Genomic DNA, 25,815 nt, shown 5'->3' on the forward strand with positions numbered 1-25,815 from the left:
AGCTGAGCATGGTGATGCATGCCTGTGGTCCCGGCTACATGGGAGGCTGAGGCAGGAGATCACTTGAACTCAGGAGGTTAAGGCTTTAGTGAGCTGTGACTATGCCACTGCACTTTAGCCTGGGTGACAGAGTAAGACCATGTCTCAAAGGAAAAAAAATAAAGATGAGCCAGCCCCTAAAAATTTTAAGTACAGTGAGACAAGCATACATTAATCAAGTAATCATACAATTAAATATAAAACTGAAAATAGGGTAAGTGCTAAGAAAGAAAAGTATATAGTGTTGTGAGGGCCTGTGTATAGACATATTTGATTTAGCCAGGGAGGTCAGGGAAAACTTCTTGAGGAGGAAACACTTCCTCAAGTTCTGAAAGAAGAAGAGGAATTAACCAAGGGAAGAGGGGAGAGCACATTTCGGACCTGTGTCCTACAGTGGTAAAGATTATGATGAGAAAGATATGAAAGAAGGTCAGAGTAACAGGAATGGGAGAACAAGGCAGGATGGTGTGAGATGAGGCTGGAGAAGAAAGAAAGGCTAGATCACAGGGGTACGTAGGCCGCAATAAAAAGTTTTTCTTTAACAGCAATTGAAAGTCTTTGAAAGGCTGACGCAAGGTGGAAGATAGGATCAGATCTGACTCCAGATCTCTGCAAGACTAACCTTCCTAAAATAGATTTAGGAAATTAAGTGATCTGCCCACCTCAGCCTCCCAAAGTGCTGGGATTACAGGCATGAGCCACCACACCTGACCCATTGTCCTTTTTTATTCTCTACTTTTTTTCTGTCATTAAAAAATGGGCCAGGCGCAGTGGCTCACACCTATAATCCCAGCACTTTGGGAGGCCAAGGCAGGTGGATCACCTGAGGTCAGAAGTTCAAGACCAACCTGGCCAACATGGTGAAACTACGTCTCTCCTAAAAATACAAAAATTAGCCTGGCGTGATGGTGGGAACCTCCTGTAATCTCAGCTACTTGGGATGCTGAGACAGGAGAATCGCTTGAACCCTTGAAGCAGAGGTTTCAGTGAGCTGAGATTGCGCCACTGCACTCCAGCCTGGGTGACAGAGCAAGACTCCATCTCATAAAGAAAAAAAAAATAGAATTGCATTATTCTACTCAAAACTTAAATGAAGGGAGGATCACTTGAACCCAGGAGTCTGAGGTTACAGTGGGCTATGATCACGCCATTGACTGCAGCCTGGGCAACAGGGCAAGATCCTGTGTCTAAAACAAACAAGCAAACAAACAAAACTCCACAAAAAACAAAAACAAAAAATTTAAATGACTTTCATTACCCACTGAATTAAGTTTATCTGCCATTAAAGGATTTATCTCAGGGACAGGGTATGGTGGCTTACGCCTGTAATTCCAACACTTTGGGAGGCCAAGGCAGGCAGATCACTTGAGGCCAAGAGTTTGAGACCAGCCTGGCCAACATGGCAAAACCCTGTCTCTATTAAAAATACAAAAATTAGCTGGGTGTGGTGGTGCACACCTGTAGTCCCAGCTACTCATGAGGATGAGGCACAAGAATCACTTGAACCCCGGAGGCAGAGGTTGCAGTGAGCCAAGACCATGTCACTGCACTCCAGCCTGGGCAACAGAGACTCTATCTCAAAACAACAACAACAAAAATCTATCTCTACAATAGACCCAACCTTTCCTTCTAGTTATCAGCCTTATCTTGCTTTTTTCATACTATACATAGGTACTTCCTAGAATCCTCTCATCTGTTCTATTTCTTGAAATCCTTTCTTTCTTTTGAACCCATCACCTTTGTATGCTCCCCCAAACAGATCTTTTACTTCTATTATAACCTCCCAATTGAAGTCTTTTACTTCTTTGAATCCCAACAATATTTTGTGCCTTTTTTTCCCCCAACATTTAACACATTCAATTTTTTATTGTAGCTACTTGTGCAGCACGTTATTGATTTCTCCCTTTCCTCAACCTCCAGTAGGCTGTAAAGTGTTTGAGGGAAAGGGATTTGTTTAATCTTTGTATTCCCTACAGGGTCTAAGACATAGTCTTACTCATAGCGTTGCTCAATAAACATCTGTTGTGTGTGTGTGTGTTATATATGCAATTCTATTTTTTTTTTCTTTATGAGATGGAGTCTTGCTCTGTCACCCAGGCTGGAGTGCAGTGGCGCAATCTCAGCTCACTGAAACCTCTGCTTCAAGGGTTCAAGCGATTCTCCTGTCTCAGCATCCCAAGTAGCTGAGATTACAGGAGGTTCCCACCATCACGCCAGGCTAATTTTTGTATTTTTAGGAGAGACGTAGTTTCACCATGTTGGCCAGGTTGGTCTTGAACTTCTGACCTCAGGTGATCCACCTGCCTTGGCCTCCCAAAGTGCTGGGATTATAGGTGTGAGCCACTGCGCCTGGCCCATTTTTTAATGACAGAAAAAAAGTAGAGAATAAAAAAGGACAATGGGTCAGGTGTGGTGGCTCATGCCTGTAATCCCAGCACTTTGGGAGGCTGAGGTGGGCAGATCACTTGAGGCCAGGAGTTCGAGACCAGCCTGGCCAACATGGCAAAACCCCATCTCTACTAAAAATCAAAAAAAAAAACAAACAAACAAACAAAAAAACACCAAAAAAAATTAGCCCGGAGTGGTGACACACACCTGTAATCCCAGCTACTTGGGAGCCTGAGGGAGGAGGATTGCTTGAACCCAGGAGGCGAAGGTTGCAGTAAGCTGAGATCAGGTCACCTGTACTGCAGCCTGGGTGACAGAGAGAGATTCTGTCTCAAAAAATAAAAGTTAAAAAAAGGAAAATGTTATTCCAGAGCTATTTTTTAAAAAAGTCCTTAAATGTGATTTGAAAAATCAGAAACACTCACATAAAATAACTTTCTAAACTTTTCTATTCATTGATGATACTTATTCCCAGTATAAAATATAAAGAATACGCTGGGCATGGTGGCTCACACCTATAATCCCATCACTTTGGGAGGCTGAGGCAGGTGGATCACTTGAAACCAGGAGTTCGAGACCAGCCTGGCCAACATAGTGAAACCTCATCTCTACTAAAAAAATTAAAAAAATAAATAAATAAAACAAAATGTAAAGAATAAATTGGATGAGGAAAAAAAGGCCCACAGTTGGAGTGAGGATTCTGTAAGTAAAACAGTTTTAAAACATATTTTAACATTCACAAAATTAATTTACACGTTTCATTTTGCTCTTTACCACCCTTATTATAATGTGCAGGTGCTAAACCACTCCACGTCCTCCTTTTGCATTTGAGGAAAAGTTCCACATCTTTGATATGAAGAGCAATATAGTTTGAGTATCCCTTATCTAAAATGCTTGGGACCAGAACTGTTTTGGAGTTCGGATATTTTAGAATTTTGGAATACTTGCATTATACTTACTGGTTGAACATCCCTAATCCAAAAATCCGAAATCTGAAACAATCCAACGAGTATTTCCTTTGAGCATCATGTTGGTGCTGAAAAAGTTTCAGATTTTGGAGCATTTTGGATTTTGGATTTCTAATACTTAACCTGTATAATGTCTGTATAACCTGTATAAAGTCTGCACTAGAAAGAGAAGGCCTCTTCGGGGTGTTCCTCTCATTTACTTAAATGAGTACTCTGAAATCTTTCCATAGAAAGAGTGACTGACTAGTATTTCCCTGCCAAGCTTATGATGGAGATATGTAACAAAGTATAACACTTGGACAGTGTCACCACGGAACTCCACCTGCAAAATTAAATTGTTTCCTATGCTAAATATACTCATCTTTATCTCTTTCAGAAGCCTTTGATACATTGCATGAAAACAGTTTCTTACTTTTTATACCTCATACTTGAATTAGCACTACCAAGTTGATTTAACCTGGATTTAGTCCAATCCTTCATCCTGCCAACAATAATAGTCAATGAAGTTAAGTAACTTGTACAAGGCTACCTTGCTAGTTAGGAACAAAAATAGGATATAATCCAGAATGAGACTGAGTTTAGGGTTTCGAGAGACCCTTGTATAGTTAAAGGTAGTCTATGGGGTAGAATAATTATATTTTAAAAACATAATGTTAAATAAAATTAATGACATAAGGACAAGGTAGGAGGATTGCTTGAGCTCAAGACCAGCCTAGGCAATGTGGTCAAACCCTATCTCTACAAAAAAAAATTAGCTGGGCATGGTAGCATGCACCCATAGTCCCAGCTACTTGGGAGGTTGAGTTAGGAGGATTGCTTGAGCCTGGGAGGCAGAGAGTGCAGTGAGCCAAGATCATGCCACAGCACTCCGGCCTGGGTAACAGAGAACCTGTCTCAAAATAATAATAATAATAAGAATTAATTATATAAATTAAAATTGCATTTAATCTTAGGCACAAAGCTAATGTCCCCAAATTTGAAAAACCAGGAGGCATGTGAGGTTAGTACCATTAAAGGACTTCTGAGAGAAACAAAAAAAGTAGACAAGAAGAATATGCTATTAAGAAGTATGTCACCATGAACTTTCCATTTCAGAACTACTATCTAGAAAACAGAGATAAAAACTCTGATTATAAGAAGCTATGATAGCCAAATAAAATAAAATGTTTTTCTTATAACAGATGGTTTATGTCCTGTTAATGTTTGCATTTAATGCTTTAGGTTTACCCATTAATAAGGAAGCAGGGATGCTTTCCACTGATATTTCTAATTCAAAAGAAAAAAGTTCTTTGTAACTCACTTTGTGGTGATATATTACACATAGGTTTGTTTAAAGGGCTGGGTTACAGTGACTTTACAACTTTATATCTAATTCCTGTTTGTGACAGATCTACAGAACAACTTGGCAGATGAATACTGGAAAAGCTTTTCTTCATCATTGTCACCATGTAACAATTCTCTCAGAATAGTGTCTCCAACTTTTTTTCAATACTCTAAGATTGAAATGTAGTCAACTGTGGCTTCCACACACAATGATTATCACACCCTTATAGTGGCAGACCCTGATGCTGGGGGTAACAATTCCCTCAAGCTTCATGCTTCCTAGCTCTCAGGGAGCTCAGTCAGGATGTGATGATGGCACTAGCAGATAGAGGGACTGGCTCCTAAAATCAAGGCTGTGATTTGCAAGGGCCAACTGCTGCTAACTGCTGTCATCACCACCACTGCTGCTGCTTGGGACAGGGCAGCTGGAGTGCACATCTTTTTGCTCAGGATCCTTGATGACTTTTAATGTGGAATATGGCCTGAAGTTGGAGATACTCAACTACTTATGAATAAAAAAAAAGAGTATCATTATAAAACTGCCAAAGATATAGGGAATTCTGTGGGGGGAATTATTGTAGAAAGTCGGCTTTGATTAAAAATTTAAACAAGTATTATTTAGGAACTATCTGGATTCCCATATAGCTCTGTTGGCTGAGGGTAAAGTTATTTCAGTTTAAAAACATGTTTTTCTTACATAAACTCTCAGCAATAAGTATGGGAATGTATAGAAATAATTATTGTTCAATCCTCAGTAAACAGGTAAATATTTAAACTTCACAATGACAAAAGTGATAGGATAGTAAATATCATAAGATAAACAAATTCAAGATTTATATAAGCAAGAAACAAAAACTGAATTTTATGGATACTGAGGAATCCAAAAGAATACCAGTAGCTACTGTTCAGACATTTATATGGTTTCAAATTGAACACTATGAACACCGTAATCTTTGTTTTTAGCTTGAAAGTACTCATTTTGCGTTTATAGTAGAAATTCCTAAAACATAAGAAATTGATGTTACATGTCCATGAAAGCCTAAAATCAATTAGATTAGGCATATTTAAGTTTTGGGGAAACTGCATATATAAGCCTTTAAAATGACTACTGGGTGTGAAGCAAGATGAGATAATTTGTAAAGTTCAATCTTTGCAGCCCTCATACATTGATAGTGGAAATGTAAAATGATACAACCACTGTAGAAAACACTTTGGCAGTTCTTTAAAAGGTTAAACAGAGTTATCATATGACCCAGCAATTCTACTCCTAGGTATATGCCTAAGAGAACATAAAACATATGCTCACACAAAACATCTGTACATGAATGTTTATAGCACTGATATCCATCAAATAGCAAAAAATGGAAATAACCCAAATGTTTGTCAACTGATGAATAAACAAATGTGGTATATCCATACAATAGAATATTATTTGGCCATAAAAAGGAATGAAGTACTGTTACATGCTACAAAATGGATGAATCTTGAAAACACATTAAGTGAAAGAAGCCAGACATAAAACGTCACATATGATTCCATTTATATGAAAAGTTCAGAAATAGATAAATCCGTCAAATAGAGAATGGATTTATGGTTGCCAGAGGACTGGAGGAAGGGAAATTGGGACTGAACTAATAGATAGGAGGTTTCTTTTTTGGGTGACAGAAATGTTCCAGAATTAGATAGTGGTGACGGTTGTACAACATAGTGAATATACTAAAAACCAGTGAACTGTGTATTTTGTATATTTTAAAATATACAAATGGTGAATTGTATATGAATTTTATTTCAACTTTAAACAGCTCAGTTAAATATAAAAATTCCATAATTGTAAGGAAATATAAAAAAGTAATTTCAATGATCTTCAAATATGGTCTCAAATACCTAAAACTAAATTTGGACTGCTAAGGGAAAGAGCTGGGAATACTTGTAACCAATAGATTTCTAAGGAACCATCTCTTTGTTTTTCCTGGTATGTTCACAGATTTTTCTGAGGAAATTAGTGATCGGCAGGCTTTAAAAAAACAGCCTGCTGAGGCAAAAGCCTTAGTCACATCTTTCCATTCAGGCCTGGTAGCCCTAGGGAGGTGACTCTCCAGAGTATCTATCTGTATGATGGTTACCTAAAGTGGCTGCCCATGTCCAGTGATGGCTTTTGTTTAGCGATCATGGTCAAGTTGAGCTGTTTAAATACCATTTCCCAGGACTTACATGCTACTCCCTGAACGACAGGAATACTCAAAGCTTTTAGAGAGAATAAACTATTGTATGGTCTCTGCCTAGGAAGCGGGCCACAGTTCACTGGAAACAGCCAGTTCAGATAAATAAAATGAAAGCAGACATTTTTGGAGATGGTCTTGAAAGCTTTCCATTAGAGAACATCAAGGGCATAGAACTAGGAAGAGCATGTATCCATGTTAGACTACTACACGTCACTTTATCCTCTATCCTTTCTGAGTAATAGAAAATATTCATCTCCTTCATTGGATAACCAAATAATTCACACAGAACACAACACACACCTCTCTCCCTGGTCACCAAGAGACATTTGACTCCTATGATACAATTAACCATAGACCATCAGAAAACAAAGTAGTGGCTTATTTACAAAGTTTTTATATTAAACTTGAGTGGAAAAGTTACATTTTAAGTATAAGCACTCTTGAAGAAACCTAATTCCCATTTCTGCACATAGGCTGCACATAAAGGAACTCAGGCCAGTTAAGCTGCTTCTCGATAGCCTTCTATATGTCTTCTCTTTGGCTGCCAGTTTTGGTCTGGATGTTTCCCTGTATTTCTCAGTTTTAGGTCACCATCAGCACAGTCTGCTCTTGTGTTACAGGCTCAAGTATACTGACAGAGGTCACAGAAGACTGGGGAAGACCAAGAGCAAAGGGAAGAGGGAAGGAGTAAATGGGACAGAAGCTGAGCGAGCGATGTGTCCTATGGCTAGAAAATCTTCTCAAAATACCAGTTAAATCTTTTCAAAAAAGCTATTCTGAATACTGTGACCATGATTAAAAGCGATTCTTTACTTTCTGGTTTCTTATATTGTGGGTAACATGGAATTATGAGGAATATAAAAACAAATATGATATACCTAAATCATATCAAAATACCACATCATAAAACATAATTTTATGCAATTCATTATGGTTCTTTCTTTTTTCTTTGAGACAGAGTCTCGCTCTATCACCAGGCTGGAGTGCAGTGGCGCAATCTTGGTTTACTGCAACCTCTGACTCTCTGGTTCAAGCAGTTTTCCTGCCTCAGCCTCCCGAGTACCTAGGATTACAGGCATGCCACGCCCAATTAATTTTTATATTTTTAGTAGAGATGGGGTTTCACCATGTTGGCCAGGATGGTCTCAATCTCCTGACTTTGTGATCTACCCGCCTTAGCTTCCCAAAGTGCTCACAGGCATGAGACACTGTACCCGGCCTACTGTCCTTTCTAACTTCAAAATATATAAATACATTAATAAGCTTTACACAGTAGAGTATATAGGTACTAAATATTTACGGAAGACTATCTTTTATTTTGAGACAGTCTCACTCTGTCGCCCAGGCTGGAGTGCAGTGGCGCCATCTCAGCTCACTGTAACCTTTGTCTCTTGGGTTCAAGTGATTCTCCTGCCTCAGCCTCCGGAGTAGCTGGAACTACAGGCATGCCCCACCATGCCCGGCTAATTTTTGTATATTTAGTAGAGATGAGGTTTCACCATGTTGGCCAGGCTGGTCACAAACTCCTGACCTCAACTGATCTGCCTGCCCTGCCTTCCAAAGTGCTGGGATTACAGGCGTGAGCCACTGCACCTGGCCTATACAAGACTATCTATATATATTTACATACATTTTTATTAAAAGTCATGCATCAAAGATTGTGGAGAAAGCCTAACATCTCAATAGTGCATATTTAGTTAAGAAAATCAGGTTCAACTCTATATTATTTCACTATATAGTACCTTTTACAGGAACAAAATCAGATCTAAGAGTAAAGTCTGATAAACTTCAACTAAGACACAAAATTACAACCAAGTACTTAAGCAATAAATCTGAGCATTTATCAGGTTATTTTTTTGCATTTCTAATGAGTTCTTTTAAAAAAAAAGTCAATTATCACTATTATATATGTTCTTCTTTGTATAAGGAGTGCTTCAGCGTCTTTATAACATTTATTAAATAAGAACAGGAGGACATTTTTAAAGGAATTAAAGAAACATTAATTCCTTCATAAATGTATAGTGCTTAAGCTCTGCTTTAAAGGATCTTTCCATGTGCTCTTGGGTAACCACGTAGGGTCTGAATTCATAGTATAAATATCAATAAATGTTGCAATCACAATAGTAATTCAAGTTCCATGGAATAAGTGAGAAACCAAAATGAAGTAGGAATAGGTCATGATGTATTTTCATATGGGATGCATTTCATTGAGTGTGCAATGATCAACTGTACCAACTCTGTTTGATCAGATTTTTTTCTGAGATACGCAAATACAATTTCCATCAGTATACACTGATAGATTACATGTTATGGTCCAAATTATTATTCTTATTTGAGATAGGGTATTGCTCTGTTACCCATGCTTGAGTGCAGTGGTACGATTATGGCTCACTGCAGCCTTATCTCCTGGGCTGAAGCGATCCTACCACCACAGCTTCTCTAGTCGCTAGGACTACAGATATATATGCCACCATGCCTGGCTAATGTTTTTATTTTTTGTAGAGACAGAGTCTCACTATGTTGCTCAGGCTGGTCTTCAACTCCTAGGCTCAAGCAATCCTTCTGCCTCAGTCTCCCAAAATGCCAGGATTATAGGCATGAACCACTGCACCTGGCACAGATTTTAAAAATGTTAATACATCTGTGAAAGAGCAATGAAAGTCACCAGGAGAAGATGGCTTGCTACCAAAACTCCTTATTTCCTTTAAGAATAAAGGTGTGAAAATTCAAGACTCAGTTTTATTTATGTTGTCCTGGACTATCACGTTTTGGTCAAAATGTTGATTTTTTCCCCCTTTAACAAGAGTTAGACTTGTGGCATTATAGCAACATATTAATACAATTATATATAGGTGTATGGATGTATCCTCTTCTAAGAGTTCACATAAGGAATTCTGAAAACAGCTTTCATGGATGAAACAAATGCTATTATAGTAATAATAAAACTTAGCAATGTTCATATATAAAGAACAGTACTACTGAACATATTATCTTATATTCATCTTAAGTAACAACTGCCATTTAGAATCTTTTGCCTAGCTATAAAGACTTTTAAGCAGTTTGCTTTAAAACATGAATTCCAGAAATGTCTACAAGTTGTGACTTAAAAATTCCATTGGAAATTTGAGAGTAGATGTGAAAATTTTCTGAATTATAGGATAATTATTTTTTAAAAAGATATACTCCCATGTATGCCTACAGTCAGTGTTACTGGCAATAAGCTAAAAGGCTGAAAGGTGAGGTTACTTCTCCACAAATATGTGTGCGTGTGTTTCCTCCTTTCTCTTTATATGTGCATGTCTCTGGGTGTCTAAAGTCTCCATATTTTTCACTGTAAGGGTATTTATCCAATGCTGGCCCCCATGCCTGCTTTTGCTTTCCCCAATGACAAAATGCCTTCTCTAAAAAGTAATTGTGAAACTCTAAAGGGGAGAAAAGGGGTGGATATACACATTAAAGTACTTTATAGAAGTCAATGGAGTTTTCACATGATGAATATGTATTTTATTTTATCCCTAACTTGTACAGTAGTAATTGCAATAAAAAGGTGACAAATGGACAAAGCCAGAAATAAAAAAAAGTCTATCAGTTGAGCCACAGATTTCCAGTGGGGGCAGAAATATGAAAAGCTAAAGGGGAATTTCTGAGAAAAGAGGAAATAAGAAAATAATACAGCGCAGGAGACAGAAGTCATAGAAGCTGATAATCAAAAGAATAGGGAGATTCAGCTAGTGAAGATACAGAATGTGCAAATGCAGAATGAAAAGAATCTGCAAGGAAGGCCAAGAGCAAAAGTTAGAATTAACAGAAAACAAGATTTCAAAGGCAAAACCCTAGGAAACACCACCTGTCTTGGTGTCTATAGTGACCAAAGATTTTTAAAGAAGCCAAAAGGGTTTCCCCTAACTGGGAAAGATTTTAGTTGTCCAGTTGACCAATGACTAGGAGAAGGAAGGTTAGATCTAGCAGTAGGGAATAGGGCATAACGAAAGAGAGGAGGGATGCAAGGTGAATGACAAAAGCAAATAGTGTTTACTGCTACAATTTCAAGATTGATTGCACTAGGCCGGATGCAGTGGCTCATGCCTGTAATCAGAGCACTTTAGGAGGCCAAGGCAGGCGGATCACAAGGTCAAGAGTTCAAGACCAGCCTGACCAACATAGTGAAACCCCAACTCTACTGGGCATGGTGGCAGGTGCCTGTAATCCCAGCTACTCAGGAGGCTGAGGCAGGAGAATCACTTGAACCTGGGAGGCAGAGGTTGCAGTGAGCCGAGATTGCGCCATTGCACTCCAGCTTGGGCAACAGAGCGAGACTCCATCTCAAAAAAAAAGATTGATTGTCCAATATGAAACACGCGATACACTACACTAAAATGTGTGCAATGTGTTCCTTGAATTCAATTAAGGCACTATTTTTATGGGTCACTGACTCTTGAAATAAGAGGTTCCCTACATTATATCCAAAGTTAAAGAAGTCAAACAGTGCATAAAAGGACTAGCAAAGCTTTCAGTATTTTGTGCCACATGGATGCCTCTATTAAAATCAAACACTAGAGAGGTTTACTTTTGTATGGAATAATCATATGAAATTTTAATGGTAGCCTTTATTATTTCATTTTCCATACTTTTTCAGTTCTTTGCTATATATTTTAGATAAGATACGGCAAAAATTTAATCCAAAAACAGTAGGACTTAATGTGTCTTCAGTAAGCAGTGCTCATGACGATAATACCTTCAGTAAGTGGCTGAGAAAGCAAGATTCTGAGATTAGTGCTGAGCCTAGGCCTCTGACTTGTCAACCAAAAAAGTTACTTCTCCCTTTAGTATAATGAATTGCAGAAGTACAGTTAAACAGTTGTCTATAAGGGTTTATTAGCAGGCATATGATCTGGTGGGTGAGCAGAGATACTGATATTTCCTTTGCCAGTGACCAAAATATTTACAAATTTCATAAAATGGAAAAAACTTTCTAAAAAATTCATAAGATCAGTTCACAAATTACCAGTTCAGCTGGAACACTGAATAGTAGAAATGACAAAAGATTTGTTCTTATGGTTGATAAAAAATTTATATCAGGGCATTCAAGTAAAGTTATTTTCTATGTTCTGATTTAATGAATCATGTGAGTTGTATCTGGTTGGGTGACACAGATTCTGGCTCACTGAAGCCTACTCTAATGCTTCTCAGCACAGCCTTCCTAGGGACAGTACTAAGCCAGAATAACATGTCAGACTGAAGTAATATCAAAGAAGGAGAAAGCAGGGCTGGAGAGGCTATGAGATTGATTCATAACACTTTTTGACCTGTGAGTGTCTGGTAAGTTTTCCATGTCCTATGGGCTTCAATGACCTCTAACAAGCACCAAGCAGCAACAGTAATGCAATAATGAATGATCCTCAAAAGAAGAATTTTACAATTCAAGCTGAAAAATGCTACACTTATTAAATAGTTGTAACCCTATTGATAAACAGCCTTAGAAACCACTAGTGGTTTCTTAAAAGCTGAATGAGTATTAAATGTTTTATATATGCTTTTGTAGTAAGCATCTGGTTTAGTTCCTTTAAACCTGTCAGATTTTAAAATTGTACATTAATTTAAAAAACTTTTTTGATGCTAATAAAGTATGTTGAAAAACAAAATAATATTAGATATGTAAAAATACAGATGTAAAATAATGAAGCCCATTCAATGTTAATACAATGGACTACTAAAAATGAAACTAAAAGACTATTCTGTATATACTCCACATGAGGATGTTTGTCTCTTTCAAAGATGATAACAGGCTGGGTGTGGTGGCTCATGCCTATAATCCTAGCACTTTGGAAGGTAGAGGCAGGTGGATCTCTTGAGTCCAGGAGTTCGAGACCAGCCTGGGCAATATAGCAAGACACTGTCTCTACAAAAAATATAAAAATTAGTCAGGCATGGTGGTGCGTGGCTGTAGTCCCAGCCACTAGAGAGGCTGAGGTGGGAGAATTGCTTGAGCCTGGGAGGCAGAGGTGGCAGGGAGCCGAGATCACGCCAATGTACTCCAGCCTGGGCGACAGAGCAAGACCCTGTCTCAAAAAAAAAAAAAAAAAAAGAGATGATAACAAATAGTATTTGTAAAGAATAAGGTATACAGAAGAAAAGATGGTAAAAAAAATATAGAGAATAATTACATATCACTTTATATAAAAGTTGTTTTATTACATAGGAAAGGAAAACAAGGCACAAAATAGAGGTATGATATTTTCCAAGGCAGTTTACAAAATCAGTGGATCACTTTGTTTTTCCCTAATTAATATGCTTCACACTTAGTATTTAGAGTTAAAATCTGAGAGAGTACTTACAATGACAGCAACACCATAGCAATTAAAGTCCATTCCGCAGGTTTGTGTATAATATTTCTATTTGTTAACCTGAAAGACAGATAAAATTTATCCAAGGAGTGTTACCTTTAAGTAAACTTTCTATTTCTTTCTAGAGAACATCAGATTTATTATAATGTGCCACAGAAGCACTATTTTTTTAAAATACTTGTTATATTTGACAGGACAGAGTCAATAGTATAATAATGCGGCTCAATAGTCACTATCTGATAATGGCCATCTCAAAAGGAAGTGTTCCATCCCCACTTTTTTATGTTTTTAATAATATTACCACTAGACAAGATAAACATATAGGAACAATGTGGGAAACTAAATTGCTTGATTAAAATACACACACCCCCAACACACATACTCATAATATTCTCTATGCTTTCCCCTAACCAAGCAATTCCTCTCCTCCCTTCCCCTCATCTCCCCTCCCCTCCTCTCTCTTCTCTTCTCTTCGTCTTCCTCCTCCTCTTCTCTCTTTCTTTCTTCTCTCTCCTTCTTCTTTTCTTTCTTTTTTTTTTTTAAAGAAATGGGATCTTGCTATGTTGCCTGGGCTGCGGTGCAGTGGCTCTTCACAGACATGATCATGGTACACTGTAGCCTTGAATTCCTGAGCTCAAGAGATCCTCCTGACTCAGCCTCTTGAGTAGCTGGGATGACAGGTACATGCTGCTGTGTCTGGCTTAAGGTAAGCAATTTCTGATTGTAACTTTACTTCATCTTCTGTACCTTTCCATCTCATGCTAGGTTGGTAGCAGGCAATTAAGGGATGTTATAATCCATAATTTACAGAAATAAGAGTGGCTTAATAAATTATAAGAATAGGTCTTTATTAAAGAAAACTTAAGTTTTTAAAAAAATCAGAAGTAAATTTTATCACTAAGCCATTAGTGGCAACAAAAAACTCTGTAGTCATCTTAGTTTCTCAGAAAGCATTTAGAAAGATCACTCTAAATTTAAAAATGATATAAATCAATAAGAAAATATCAGCCAATAAATAAATGGTAAAGGATATGAACAGGGAATTTATAAAGGAATTTGAAATGGACAATAAAAATTTGAAAGGGAGCTCAATCTCACTAATAATTTGAGAAATTAATATAAAGACAATAATTCACTCCATCCACCTGGAAAAATGAAAGACTGGCAATACCAAGGTTGGTGAGGATGGGAAGAAATAGTGCAACACACTGTTGATGTGAGCAATTGAATGACAATCTGGCAATATCTAATAAAGTTGAAAATGCATATACAGCCCAGCTATTTACATACTTCTAGATATAAAGCCTAAAAATACTCTCACTTATACATAAAAAAATGTGTGTGAAGGTTGTTAATGTAACTCTGCTTGTAATAGAGAGAAAAATAAACTGTGGCATATTTATAAAATATTAAATAGCGGTTAAAATGAATAAACTAGATTTACATATTTTGCTCATCATAATTTTGAATGAAAGAAAGCAAACATGGCATGGCTTTTTTTTTTTTTTTTTTAAGACAGAGTCTTGCTCTGTCACCCAGGCTGGAGTGCAGTGCCATGCTCTCGGCTCACTGCAACCTCCACCTCCCGAGTTTAAGCAATTCTTGTCTCAGCCTCCCAAGTAGCTGGGATTACAGGCATGTGCCACCACGCCTAATTTTTGTATTTTTGTAGAGGTGGGGTTTCACTATGTTGCCCAGGTTGGTCTCTAACTCCTGGCCTCAAGTGATCCACCTGCCTCGGCCTCCCAAAGTGCCGGGATTACAGGAATGAGCTACAGTGCCCGGCTGGTATAGCATTATTTATATAAATCAAGAACAGACTAAATACTAAATATTGTTTATGGCAGTAAACATAAAAACAAAGACTAGAAGGATACACATCTACTTCACAGTACCAGTTGCTTCTGGGGAGGAACAAAGAATGGATTGGGAAAGGGAACAAAGGGGACTGACTTCATGCCCTCCTCCTTTGCACCAGCTATTCCGTCCATCTGAAAGTATCTTCTTCCAGGTAAGTTTCCTTATGTCATCTTTGCAATAAGGCCTATCCGGACCACAGTATTAAAAAGTACAACTTGCCCTCTACCTCCCAAACCCAATACTCCTGACCTCCTTATTCTGCTATATGTTTTTCTTTTTTTTCCATACCACTTATTGCCTTCTAATATATAATTGTTGTTTATTTTCTGTTTTTTCTTCTCAGAGGGCAAGAGTCTTTGTGTACTTCACTATTTATTGTAAGTTTCCAGAACAAGTGGCTGGCAGTCAGTAGGCATTCAATTAATATTTTTTGAATAATTATATAACATTTTATTTAAAATATATATCTGAATCAAATTTTAGAAAATATTAAATTCTATTAATTCTGAGTGGAGGATATATTTTGTTACATTAATCTGAATTTTCCCATCATTTTCTAAAATTTAAAAAAGCCTACATGATAGAAAAAGGAAGTACAGTATATAATGGTTAGAGTCTGAAAGATAAGGGTTTAATACCCAGATATGTCCTCAGTAGTGTTTTATTTTGGACACATTGTTTGATGGCTATGAAACTTAATTTGGTAAAATAAGGACAATAATATCAACCACCTCATAGGGTTCTTGTGAGGATTAACTGTACAAGAGACAGCCACACTGCCAAATCCAACAGACATTTCACAACTCTCATCTTAATCTGTCCAGCACTTGACAATCACTCCCTTCTCCAGGAAACATTTTCTTCACCAAGTTTTCACTTGCCTGGTTCCCCTACCTCTCATGAGCACCCTCCTTGAACATTTTAATACTGGAGTGTCCCAGGGCCTCTGGCCTTAGGTCTCTTCTCTCCTGTATAAACAAACACTCTTTCCCTTGGTGATGTCATCCAATCTTATGACTTTAAATATTAGAAACTATATGCTGACAACTCCCAAATGTATTACCTCTAGCCTGGACCTCCTCCTTGAATTCCAGATTTCTATATCTAATGGTCCACTTGACACTTCTACTTGGATGTCTAACAGGCATCTCAAAATTTGGTAGCGCCAAAACTGGGCTCTTCATCCTGCCCCCAAAACTAAGGATGGTGTGACACTCCTATCTCAGTAAATGGCTTACCCTATCCTTCCAGAATCCAGTTGCTCAGGCCACAAATCTTATGGTTAAACTTGACTCTCTCACATCCCATGTCCAGCCAGTCACCAATTCTAATGATTCCACCTTCAAAATAGGATCTAATCACTTCTTATTACCTCCACCGTTTTCTCTTCAGCCACACCATTTCTTACCTAGATTACCAAAATAGCCCTGGCTATTTCTAGCTGTATTGGTCTCTCTGCCTCTGCTCATCTGTTGTAATTATCAACTTGGGAGCCAAAATGATGCTGTTAAAAAATATATGTTAGATCATGTCATTTCTCTGTTCAGGACCTACCAATTACCCTCCATCTCACTCAGAGTGAAGGTCAAAGAATGATCATAGCTACAAAGCCTATACAATCTGTACTACACCCAACCCCAATCCCATACTTCTCTGACCACGTATCTCTCTACTCTTGCCTCTGCTCATTTCTCTAACCTCATCAGCAACCTAAATATTCTGTGAATACACCAGGCCTGTTCCTGCTTTAGAGTCTTTGCACCTGCTCTTCCCTGTCTGCCATAGTTTCACAGACAGCAACACAGCTTGCTCCCTTACCTCCTTTCGGGTCTTTACACAAACAGTGTCTTCTCAATGAGGTCTTCCTTAATCAGCCTATTAAAAAGTGCAAATTTCTCCCTCCTCAGTACTATCTGATTTCCCTGCTTCTGGGGTGAGAAGGAGAAGAATGGGCAAAGAAAAGGAAAAGGGCATATTTTTGTACTCCATCTATTAGAAGTAAGTTCCATGAGTGAAGGGATTTGTCTGTTTTGTTCACTGATGTACTTGTAGCAAATCAAACAATATCTAGCATATGGCCAAAGGAGCTAGCTCAAATAAGGATAAGCATATAGGAATAAAATGACAGAACAGAATTTCCTTTCCTGGCCAGGTGTGGTGGCTCACGTCTGTAATCCCAGCACTTTGGGAGGCCGAGGCAGGCAGATCATGAGGTCATGAGTTCAAGACCAGCTTGGCCAACATCATGAAACCCCATCTCTACTAACAATACAAAAATTAGCTGGGTGTGTTGGTGCATGCCTGTAATCCCAGATACTTGGGAGCCTGAGGCGGGAGAATCGTTGGAACCCGGGAGGTGGAGGTTGCAGTGAGCCAAGATTGCATCACTGCACTCCAGCCTGGGCGACAAAGCAAGACTACGACTCAAAAAAGTATTTCCTTTTCTATTATACTCAAATCTTGTAGAGTTAAGACAGATTTAAGATTTCATAATTCACTTATACATTCACCAAAAACGTATTTAGAGTGTCTGCTGTATTACCACCGTTCCAGGCACTGGAGAGAACACAAATAAGAGGTTTTGCTTTCATTTCAAAGTACTTCTAGTAGCAAACTAGCGAAATTTCACCTGTTTTCATATTTTTCCTATTGTTGAGCCAAAATAATTTCCAGCACAGATGCTAAATGAATGTATTTACTATTGTTTGAGTGACAATTTAAAAGGGAAACAGTAATATTTGACAGAAAACATTTAAAAAGCAGATTTTTCAGGCCAGGTATGGTGGCTCATGCCTGTAATACCAGCACTTTGGGAGGCAGGCAGATTGCTTGAGCTCAGGAGTTCCAGACCAGCCTGGGCAACATGGTGAAACCTCCTCTCTACAAAAAATACAAAAATTGGCAGGGCATGGTGGTGTGTGCCTGTAATCCCAGCTACTCAGGAGGCTAAGGTGGGAGGATTGCTTGAGCCTGGGAGGCAGAGGTTGCAGTGAGTTGAGATCACAGCACTGCAGTCCAGCCTGGGTGACAGAGTAAGACTCTGTCTCAAAAATAAAAATAAACAAAAAGCAGGCCGGGCGCGGTGGCTCAAGCCTGTAATCCCAGCACTTTGGGAGGCCGAGACAGGCGGATCACAAGCTCAGGAGATCGAGACCATCCTGGCTAACACGGTGAAACCCCGTCTCTACTAAAAAAATACAAAAAGCTAGCCGGGCGAGGTGGTGGGTGCCTGTAGTCCCAGCTACTCGGGAGGCTGAGGTAGGAGAATGGCGTAAACCCGGGAGGCGGAGCTTGCAGTGAGCTGAAATCTGGCCACTGCACTCCAGCCCGGGCAACAGAGCGAGACTCCGTCTCAAAAAAAAAAGCAGATTTTCAAAACATAATTTGAAATTCATACAGATTGAAATACCTTGATTCATCACTGATTAAATTTAAAATGGACTTTTGTGTCAAAATATAATTTTAATTCAAATCTAATTTAGAAAAATACCTAGATTCAACACTGATGACAGTGAATCATTATCAAGCAGATTCTGATGGAACCTGCTTTACGCTATGACAGGTAAACCAATGTAACATTCTAGATAGCAGATTTGTAATGCAATTCAGTGGAAAGGACAGTTCTATTCACTGGGGAAATTCTCGTAGAGCCGAAAAAGCTGCTTTATGTTTAGGTCCCAAAATAGGCTCTCAACCCTGGCTACACATTAGAATTATCTAGCGGGGGCGCTTTTAGAAAATACTAATGACTGAGGCCCACCCTAGCCGAATGAAACTCAATCTCTAGGGTGGAAGCCGGACATCTATAGTTGTTAAAAGCTCCCCAGGTAATTCTGATGCACAACTGGCTTGAGAATCACTGTTCTACAAGTTCCTATTATTGATTGCCATTTCAGAGAGAAGGATATGGTTATTTATGTCAACTCTTTCCCATTATCAGTATTGATTGAAAAGACTTCTCAACAATAGTTACTGTCATCAATATGGCATTTTTCCAGAAGCTTCGCCTGGCAGCCCTAGCCTACAAACTGTCACAGACCTGCCAACGTTGTCCAGAATCTGGAATCTGAAGACTTCAAATCAGCTATCTTATCAGAGGTCATTCTGTATTCTAAGCAACTGACACTTTTCTGAAGGACAGTGAAGCCAATTTAAGCAATTTTTATCAAAGCTACAGACTTTGACTTATAGTTATTAAAGAGTAAAGATTTTCAAAAATAATTAACACCAAGGTTTTTGGAACAGAATTTTATAACACCTCCTACCAAAATAAAGCATATGTTTTGGGGCTTATTTTCCCAATGCTTTTTATTAAATTTCAAACATATATAAAAGTAGAGATAATATAAAATAAATTCCTATATACACATCACAACTTTGACAATTACCAACTCCCAGCTAATCACGTTTCTTCTATAAAACCCCATATTCAACACTACTGCTAATCTAGATAATTTTGAAGCAAATCTCAGATGTCACATAATCAAGTCTTTAAATAATGCAGAAAGTAACTAGAAGGGACTTAGAGCCAGAAAATAGGAATGACAGAAAAAAATGATAATAGTTTATAAGAGGAAAAGGGCATTTGAATGTCTCCTCATATCTGCAGTGCTGGGATTACAGACTTGAGCCACTGTGCCTGGCTGTATTTTTCATTAATAATAATAATATTTTAAAAAACACAAATTAGTCACTACTTAACAATTCTATGGTGGAAAAATAAAGAGGTCCTTAGACGTAGGAGAAAAAAAACAACTGTGAAGAATCACTACAATAAAAATGTCACTATTACCAGTCTCCATTCAGTAAGTTCTAAAATTATTGACTGGCTGCCAGAAGGGAGCAGGCAGGAAAACCAACGGACCGGGAAGGTCAGTGAGGTATTAGTCCCAAAATTATTATTATTATTTTTTGCATTATGCCCTAGAGCAGTAGGTTCTCAGCTTTGACTATCCATTAAAATCACCTGGAAAGCATTAAAATCCTGTCCCTTGAATGCCATATGCCAAACCAGTTAAATCAGAATCCTTGGGGGAGTGGGGGTTGGATGGGGGAGTAGGACACAGGTGGTAATTTTTTAAGGCTCCCTAGGTGATTCCAATAAGCTTCCAAATGTGAGCAAATCTCACTGATTAGAAGGATCTGGGGTAGCCTAACATTTTTTTTCCCTAAAGTTTCTAGTAACTTTTGAGAACCTCAGAATAGTTTTTTAAAAAAGAGACACCAAATTAGATCTATAGAAAAATATTGTTCTAAAAAATATAAACAAAGTAAATTAAATTGCTAGTTAATCTATTCTACATAAGCCGGATAAAAAATGTGTAGTTGGAGACCATAGGGTTTATTCTAATGTTTTCTGATATGTACAGCATAACTTTTATCAGTTTGCTCAGAATGGTGATTAAATATGTGTTGTCTGCAGGAAGGTGAATGGCAAGTCCTTTGAAAATCAATGAAATGATCAGGAACTGTGGCTCCTGCCTGTGCCTCTAATCCCAGCACTCTGAGAGACAGCAGGATCTTTTGAGGGCAGGAGTTCAAGACCAGCCTGGGCAACATAGTGAGACTGCCCCCTATCTCTACAGAAAACTTAAAAAAAAAATTAGCCAGGCTGATGCTTGAGCCCAGAAGTTAAGGCTGCAGTGAACCATGATCGCATCACTGAACTCCAGCCTGGGCAACTGAGCAAGACCCTGTCTTTAAAAAAAAAAAAAAAAAAAAAAAAAATCAATGATCAGCCTCTGCCTGATCTGACCTTCATCTTCCCTCACTCGACTTTATGTTAGTATGATGATATTCATTCCCTGATAAATCCTGAACAAATGCTAAACTTCAGTGTTTCCATACTGTGTACATATATTTAAACTTTATCATCAGTGTAGACAGTTTTTAAATACTTTTTATCTCCTTTTGGATGCATGGTTCTGTGATAGGTATAAGACAGGATACCTAAAAAATGTCTCTCATCATTACTAACAGGGCACACAGCATGCAGACAAGTTCAGCTTTGGACTTGTTATTTTGCTCAAACCCTCTTTTGGCAAAGTCCAAGGTCAATCTGAGGATTGACATCCCTGAACTTGTGAGTAATCAATAATCTTCAAATTGCATAGTTTTCATGACACCTAGTGAGGGTAAAAATCTTAGTAATTAGAACAATCATATCATTCAGTTTATCATTACCTAAACATTCAGCTTCAAATATAAACATCCTAGATAAAATGAAGTGAAAATGTCTTTATGTGCTTGTTTTATCAGCCAACTGAAGAGTAAAATACCACAATAATTAATGATGTCTGTGAAACTTAATTTTAAGTACAAAACAATCAGTAACAACTTTCAATTATTTAGGAAAATAGATTGATAGTTAATACAAATATTGAATACACTAGATTACTTTCTCAAGAACGTATCTTGGGAATAGGTTAATAAAAATTTAAATAATCTAAAACAGAGTAATAGACATTAGATTTTATAATAACTCAAACTTTGCAGAAATGTATTACCTACTAGTAGTCACAACATTAAAGAAAATAACCTTGAAGACCTGTATTTAAATTTCTGTTGGGGAATTGATGATGAATGAAAATCAGTGTCCCCTCAAACTATCATGAGTTGGAAAAATTCCTAAATTATATAAACAACAGATATATAATAATCCAAATATAATATCTAATCATGATATAACAAAGTGTTAAGATAAAACTTAGAGAAAACTGAGATATCCCAAGCACATTTTGTTTAGTCAAAGTTCACTATAGAAGACTCTGGAATAATGTTTTAAGACATCTATAGTTTTGAATCTATGAAGGTTTGATAATTTAATGTAAATTATTACAAATTATCCTTTTCAGCAGCTGAAGACAAGTCTTTGAAGACAAATACTTTTTGAGGTTTGCCTTAAACTTTGAATTCTAGATACAAAACTCTTTTCTAGTAAAATCCTTACCGAAAAACCTTTTCCTGAATTACTTTTGGCACACAAAAAGGTTAGTGATGTTTTTAAATGTTCCAGTTTAAAATGATTGTCTATTAGGTGTTACTGATGTACAGTATGTTACTGCAAGAGAAATCTAACAGCTGACAGTGCCAAGAAATTGTTCCTGTACTGTAATTTTACACTTCTAAAATCTGACTGCTATTGTTGACAATAATAAACTACAATAATAAATACATATGATAAATGTCTTGGATAAATTAATTCTTCTACCCTAGAAGTTTATTCTGTGTCAGTGCAACATTAGCCACAGGCAAATGTTAATTTTAATATTTGGTCACTGGCATTTGGCTGAAATGTGCATTTGGTACAATTCTACTAATAAGGCATTTAGAGGCTTATTGCTATGCTTCTTGGTAGAGAGAACCTAGTCTTAGCCTGATTGAATACTTTTATCTTGATAGTTTTAGGAAAAATCACAACAGTTTCACTCACAATTGGTATCAATTCTCTATTCTCCCTTCCTTTAAAGTTCTTAGCACTTTAGTCTGTTCTGTGTAATTCAATATTAAATTACCCACTGTCTTGTACTGTTCACTGTACTCACATGATCTTCACACAAGAGAGTTCTTCCTTTAGAGTGGCATTATGTTTCTTTTACATTACCCATAGTGCCTGGCACAGTGTGGGTCATCCAATATATATTTACTATTTCACTTAAACCCATAGTATTACTGGCTTTGTGTCAGACATATAATTTTCCTTCTCAGTTTTAGGCTATTCCATAAATAAACTATCCAAAGTGAACTATATAATGGCTTGAGCAAATAAAGGTTGCATTAAAAAGAAGAGAAAAATGTTGTTTAGTGGAGGAGAAAAATAGAATACCGTATTTAGATCTGTGACATTGAAAGGTAAGTCACTTACTTTCTCTGTGCCTTTGGATTCTGCAAGGCAATAAATAAAGTCAAAATAATTGAGAAGGATAATTGTAATATAAATACTAACCTGAAAGTTCGAACAAGATTTTTAAGTTGTGTGTAAATATCTCCCAATGTAATCTGAAGAGGACCGAGAAGCCCAGGCAATCTGAAAATTTAAAAATTACATTTATTTTAAAACAACCTTAATTATATGGAAACTTTTTTTGGGTCATGCCTAGATCTGAATTTCCCATAGGTAATAATGGCATTTAGGTAGAAGCAGTCATGATTTAAAGGTTAACCTAGGTTATGACTGGTGAGAACTCATAAGGAAAGATTACCCCACACTCCACTTTGTAGTCTGTTACTGAGTGTGAAGCACTGAAATGCAAAATCATTTTGGCAGCTATTTACATTCTTGTCCCTAGTTTTACTTACCTGTTTATTTTCAAATATTAGACCAAGATGGAAAGAACACAACTGCCCCCAAAATGGTCCAATCTGAGAGTGCGGTATATTTTTCCTTACTAAATCCTCATGGTGGGAGTAAAAATTAGTACCTTTTTATGAAGCAATCTGACAATATATATTAACAGTTTAAATGTGTTTGACCCAACAGTTTTACTATGAAAAAAATTTAATCTAAGGAAATAATCAGATAAACATAAAAAATATGCTTGTTGCGGAAATAGTTTTAGTAGTGAAAAATTGGAAACAAATGTGTATCAATAGGTGATTGGTTAGATAAATTATGATACAACAATTTCATAGAATAAGACATTTAAAATAATGTGAATCTATTTTTTAATATAAAAAGATATTCATGATAGATGTGAAATGAAAAATGTACATAGTATCATCCTATTTTTATAAAAACATATTATATAATACCATTGTACTTCATATATATTACATATCAAGCATATTTCATCCCTTCTAGGTTTATCCATAGAGAGAACCAAATAGAATGAATATACATATGCCATATACATGTCAGGGATACACATCAAAATATTAATAGTAGTTAGTGTTGAGTGGTGGGATTACGGGTAATTTTTACTTCCTTCTTTAAACCATTCTGTATTGCCTCATTTGCTAAAGTATGTGTTACTTTATTTTTTTAAAGCTTCTTTTTAAGACCAGTGTGATAATACAAAAAGCTTCTTACTATGGAAGTTTCACACATATTCCAAAATAGAAAGAACAGTAATAATCCCATATATCTATTTCCAGATTCAATTTCTTAATTTTTGTTACATTTGCTTCATTTCTCATTCCCTTTAGCACTCAGACTGGAGTGCACTGGCATAATCCAAATGTCAGGCAATAACAAATGCTGGTGAGAAATGTGGAGACAAGGGAACCCTCATACAGTGTTGGTGGCAATGGAAATTAGTACACCCACTATGGAGAACAGTTTAATCACGAGCATAATCACAGCTCGCTGCAGACTCAAACTCTTGGGCTCAAGCAATCCTCCACTTTAGCCTCCTGAGTAGTAACCCCACAACACCCAATTAATTTTTATTTTTATTTATTTTATTTTTTTGAGATGAAATCTCACTCTGTCCCCCAGGCTGGAGTGCAGTGATGGGATCTCGGCTCACTGCAAGCTCCGCCTCCCAGGTTCGGGCCATTCTCCTGCCTCAGCCTCCTGAGTAGCTGGGACTACAGGCGCCCGCCACCACGCCCGGCTAATTTTTTTTTTGTATTTTTAGTAGAGACAGGGTTTCACCGTGTTAGACAGGATGGTCTCGATCTCTCGACCTCGTGATCTGCCTGCCTCAGTCTCCCAAAGTGCTGGGATTACAGGCGTGAGCCACCGCACCCGGCCTAATTTTTATTTTTATTTTTGTACAGATGGGGTCTTACTATGTTGCCCAGGCTGGTCTTGAACTCCTGGCTTCAGGTGATCCCCCTGCCTCAGCCTCCCAAAGTTCTGGTATTACAGGCATGAGCCACCACACCTGGCCATTTTTTTCTTATTTTGTAGTAATATTTTAAAGTAAATACCTGTCGTCATGTCATTTGACCCCTGTTTCCATTTTTATCTCTAAATACAAAGGCACTTTCTTATATAATCACAATAAAATGATCATAACTATCCAAATTAATTCCTGAGTGTCATCTAATATCCAACATATTTAATTTCCTCTGATACTCTGAAATAAACACTTTTTACAATTGGTTGGTTCAAATAAAAAACCAAAAAAGGTCTAACTTTGATAATGAGAAGAAAACGCTTTCATAAACAAACAACAAAAAATTCCTATAACATAATTAGTTTTGTCTTCACTCTTCTTTATGCCTTGGTTAATGTGAAATGTTTTCCGTATTTTCAAACTGCTACAAAATAAAACTTCATATTCACAACCCTTAAATAATGACTGACACACTTTTCCATGTTTCCATGTTATTTTCTAAAATAAGAAAATGCAGATTGAAAAGTTCAGCACAACCCTCACACCTCAGGAAAAAAAAATCTTCAAGTTCTTTTTGAAAGAAAAACCAAGATAGCAATTTTTAAATGTCATTTATGACTGGGCTAATTACAAGAGCAATACTTTCCACCACGGGAAGTTTAAAGCTAAAAGTGCAACGTTGAGCTGAACAAAAACTCAAGTTGCTGAGTGTGAAATGGTTCTAAGGATATGCATGCAGAGTGAGTTAACAGACCCTTAAAACTTTATAATAACATCTTATTCACATCTGAAACTGCTGTGACACATTTACCACAAATCAGTATTTAAATGGGTCTAGCTGTGATATTTTTTTTCCCTGACTTCACTGAGTAGGTGGGAGTAACGTAGT

General features: G+C 37.3%; 1 protein-coding gene across 2 annotated transcripts in view; it reads right to left on the reverse strand.

Moving 5' to 3' along the window:
* RPAP2 (RNA polymerase II associated protein 2) overlaps positions 1 to 25,815 on the reverse strand; it is an 89,068-nt gene that overhangs the window by 27,395 nt on the left and 35,858 nt on the right. For both annotated transcript variants that reach the window (XM_007977966.3, XM_007977967.3), the window contains exons 10-11: positions 23,090 to 23,170; positions 13,276 to 13,344 (exon numbers count right to left, since the gene is read on the reverse strand). In XM_007977966.3, the coding sequence (XP_007976157.1) occupies positions 13,276 to 13,344; positions 23,090 to 23,170 (150 nt within the window). The remainder of the gene's footprint in view (positions 1 to 13,275; positions 13,345 to 23,089; positions 23,171 to 25,815) is intronic.

Source organism: Chlorocebus sabaeus, chromosome 20, assembly GCF_047675955.1.
Source record: "Chlorocebus sabaeus isolate Y175 chromosome 20, mChlSab1.0.hap1, whole genome shotgun sequence".
NCBI lineage: Eukaryota > Metazoa > Chordata > Mammalia > Primates > Cercopithecidae > Chlorocebus > Chlorocebus sabaeus.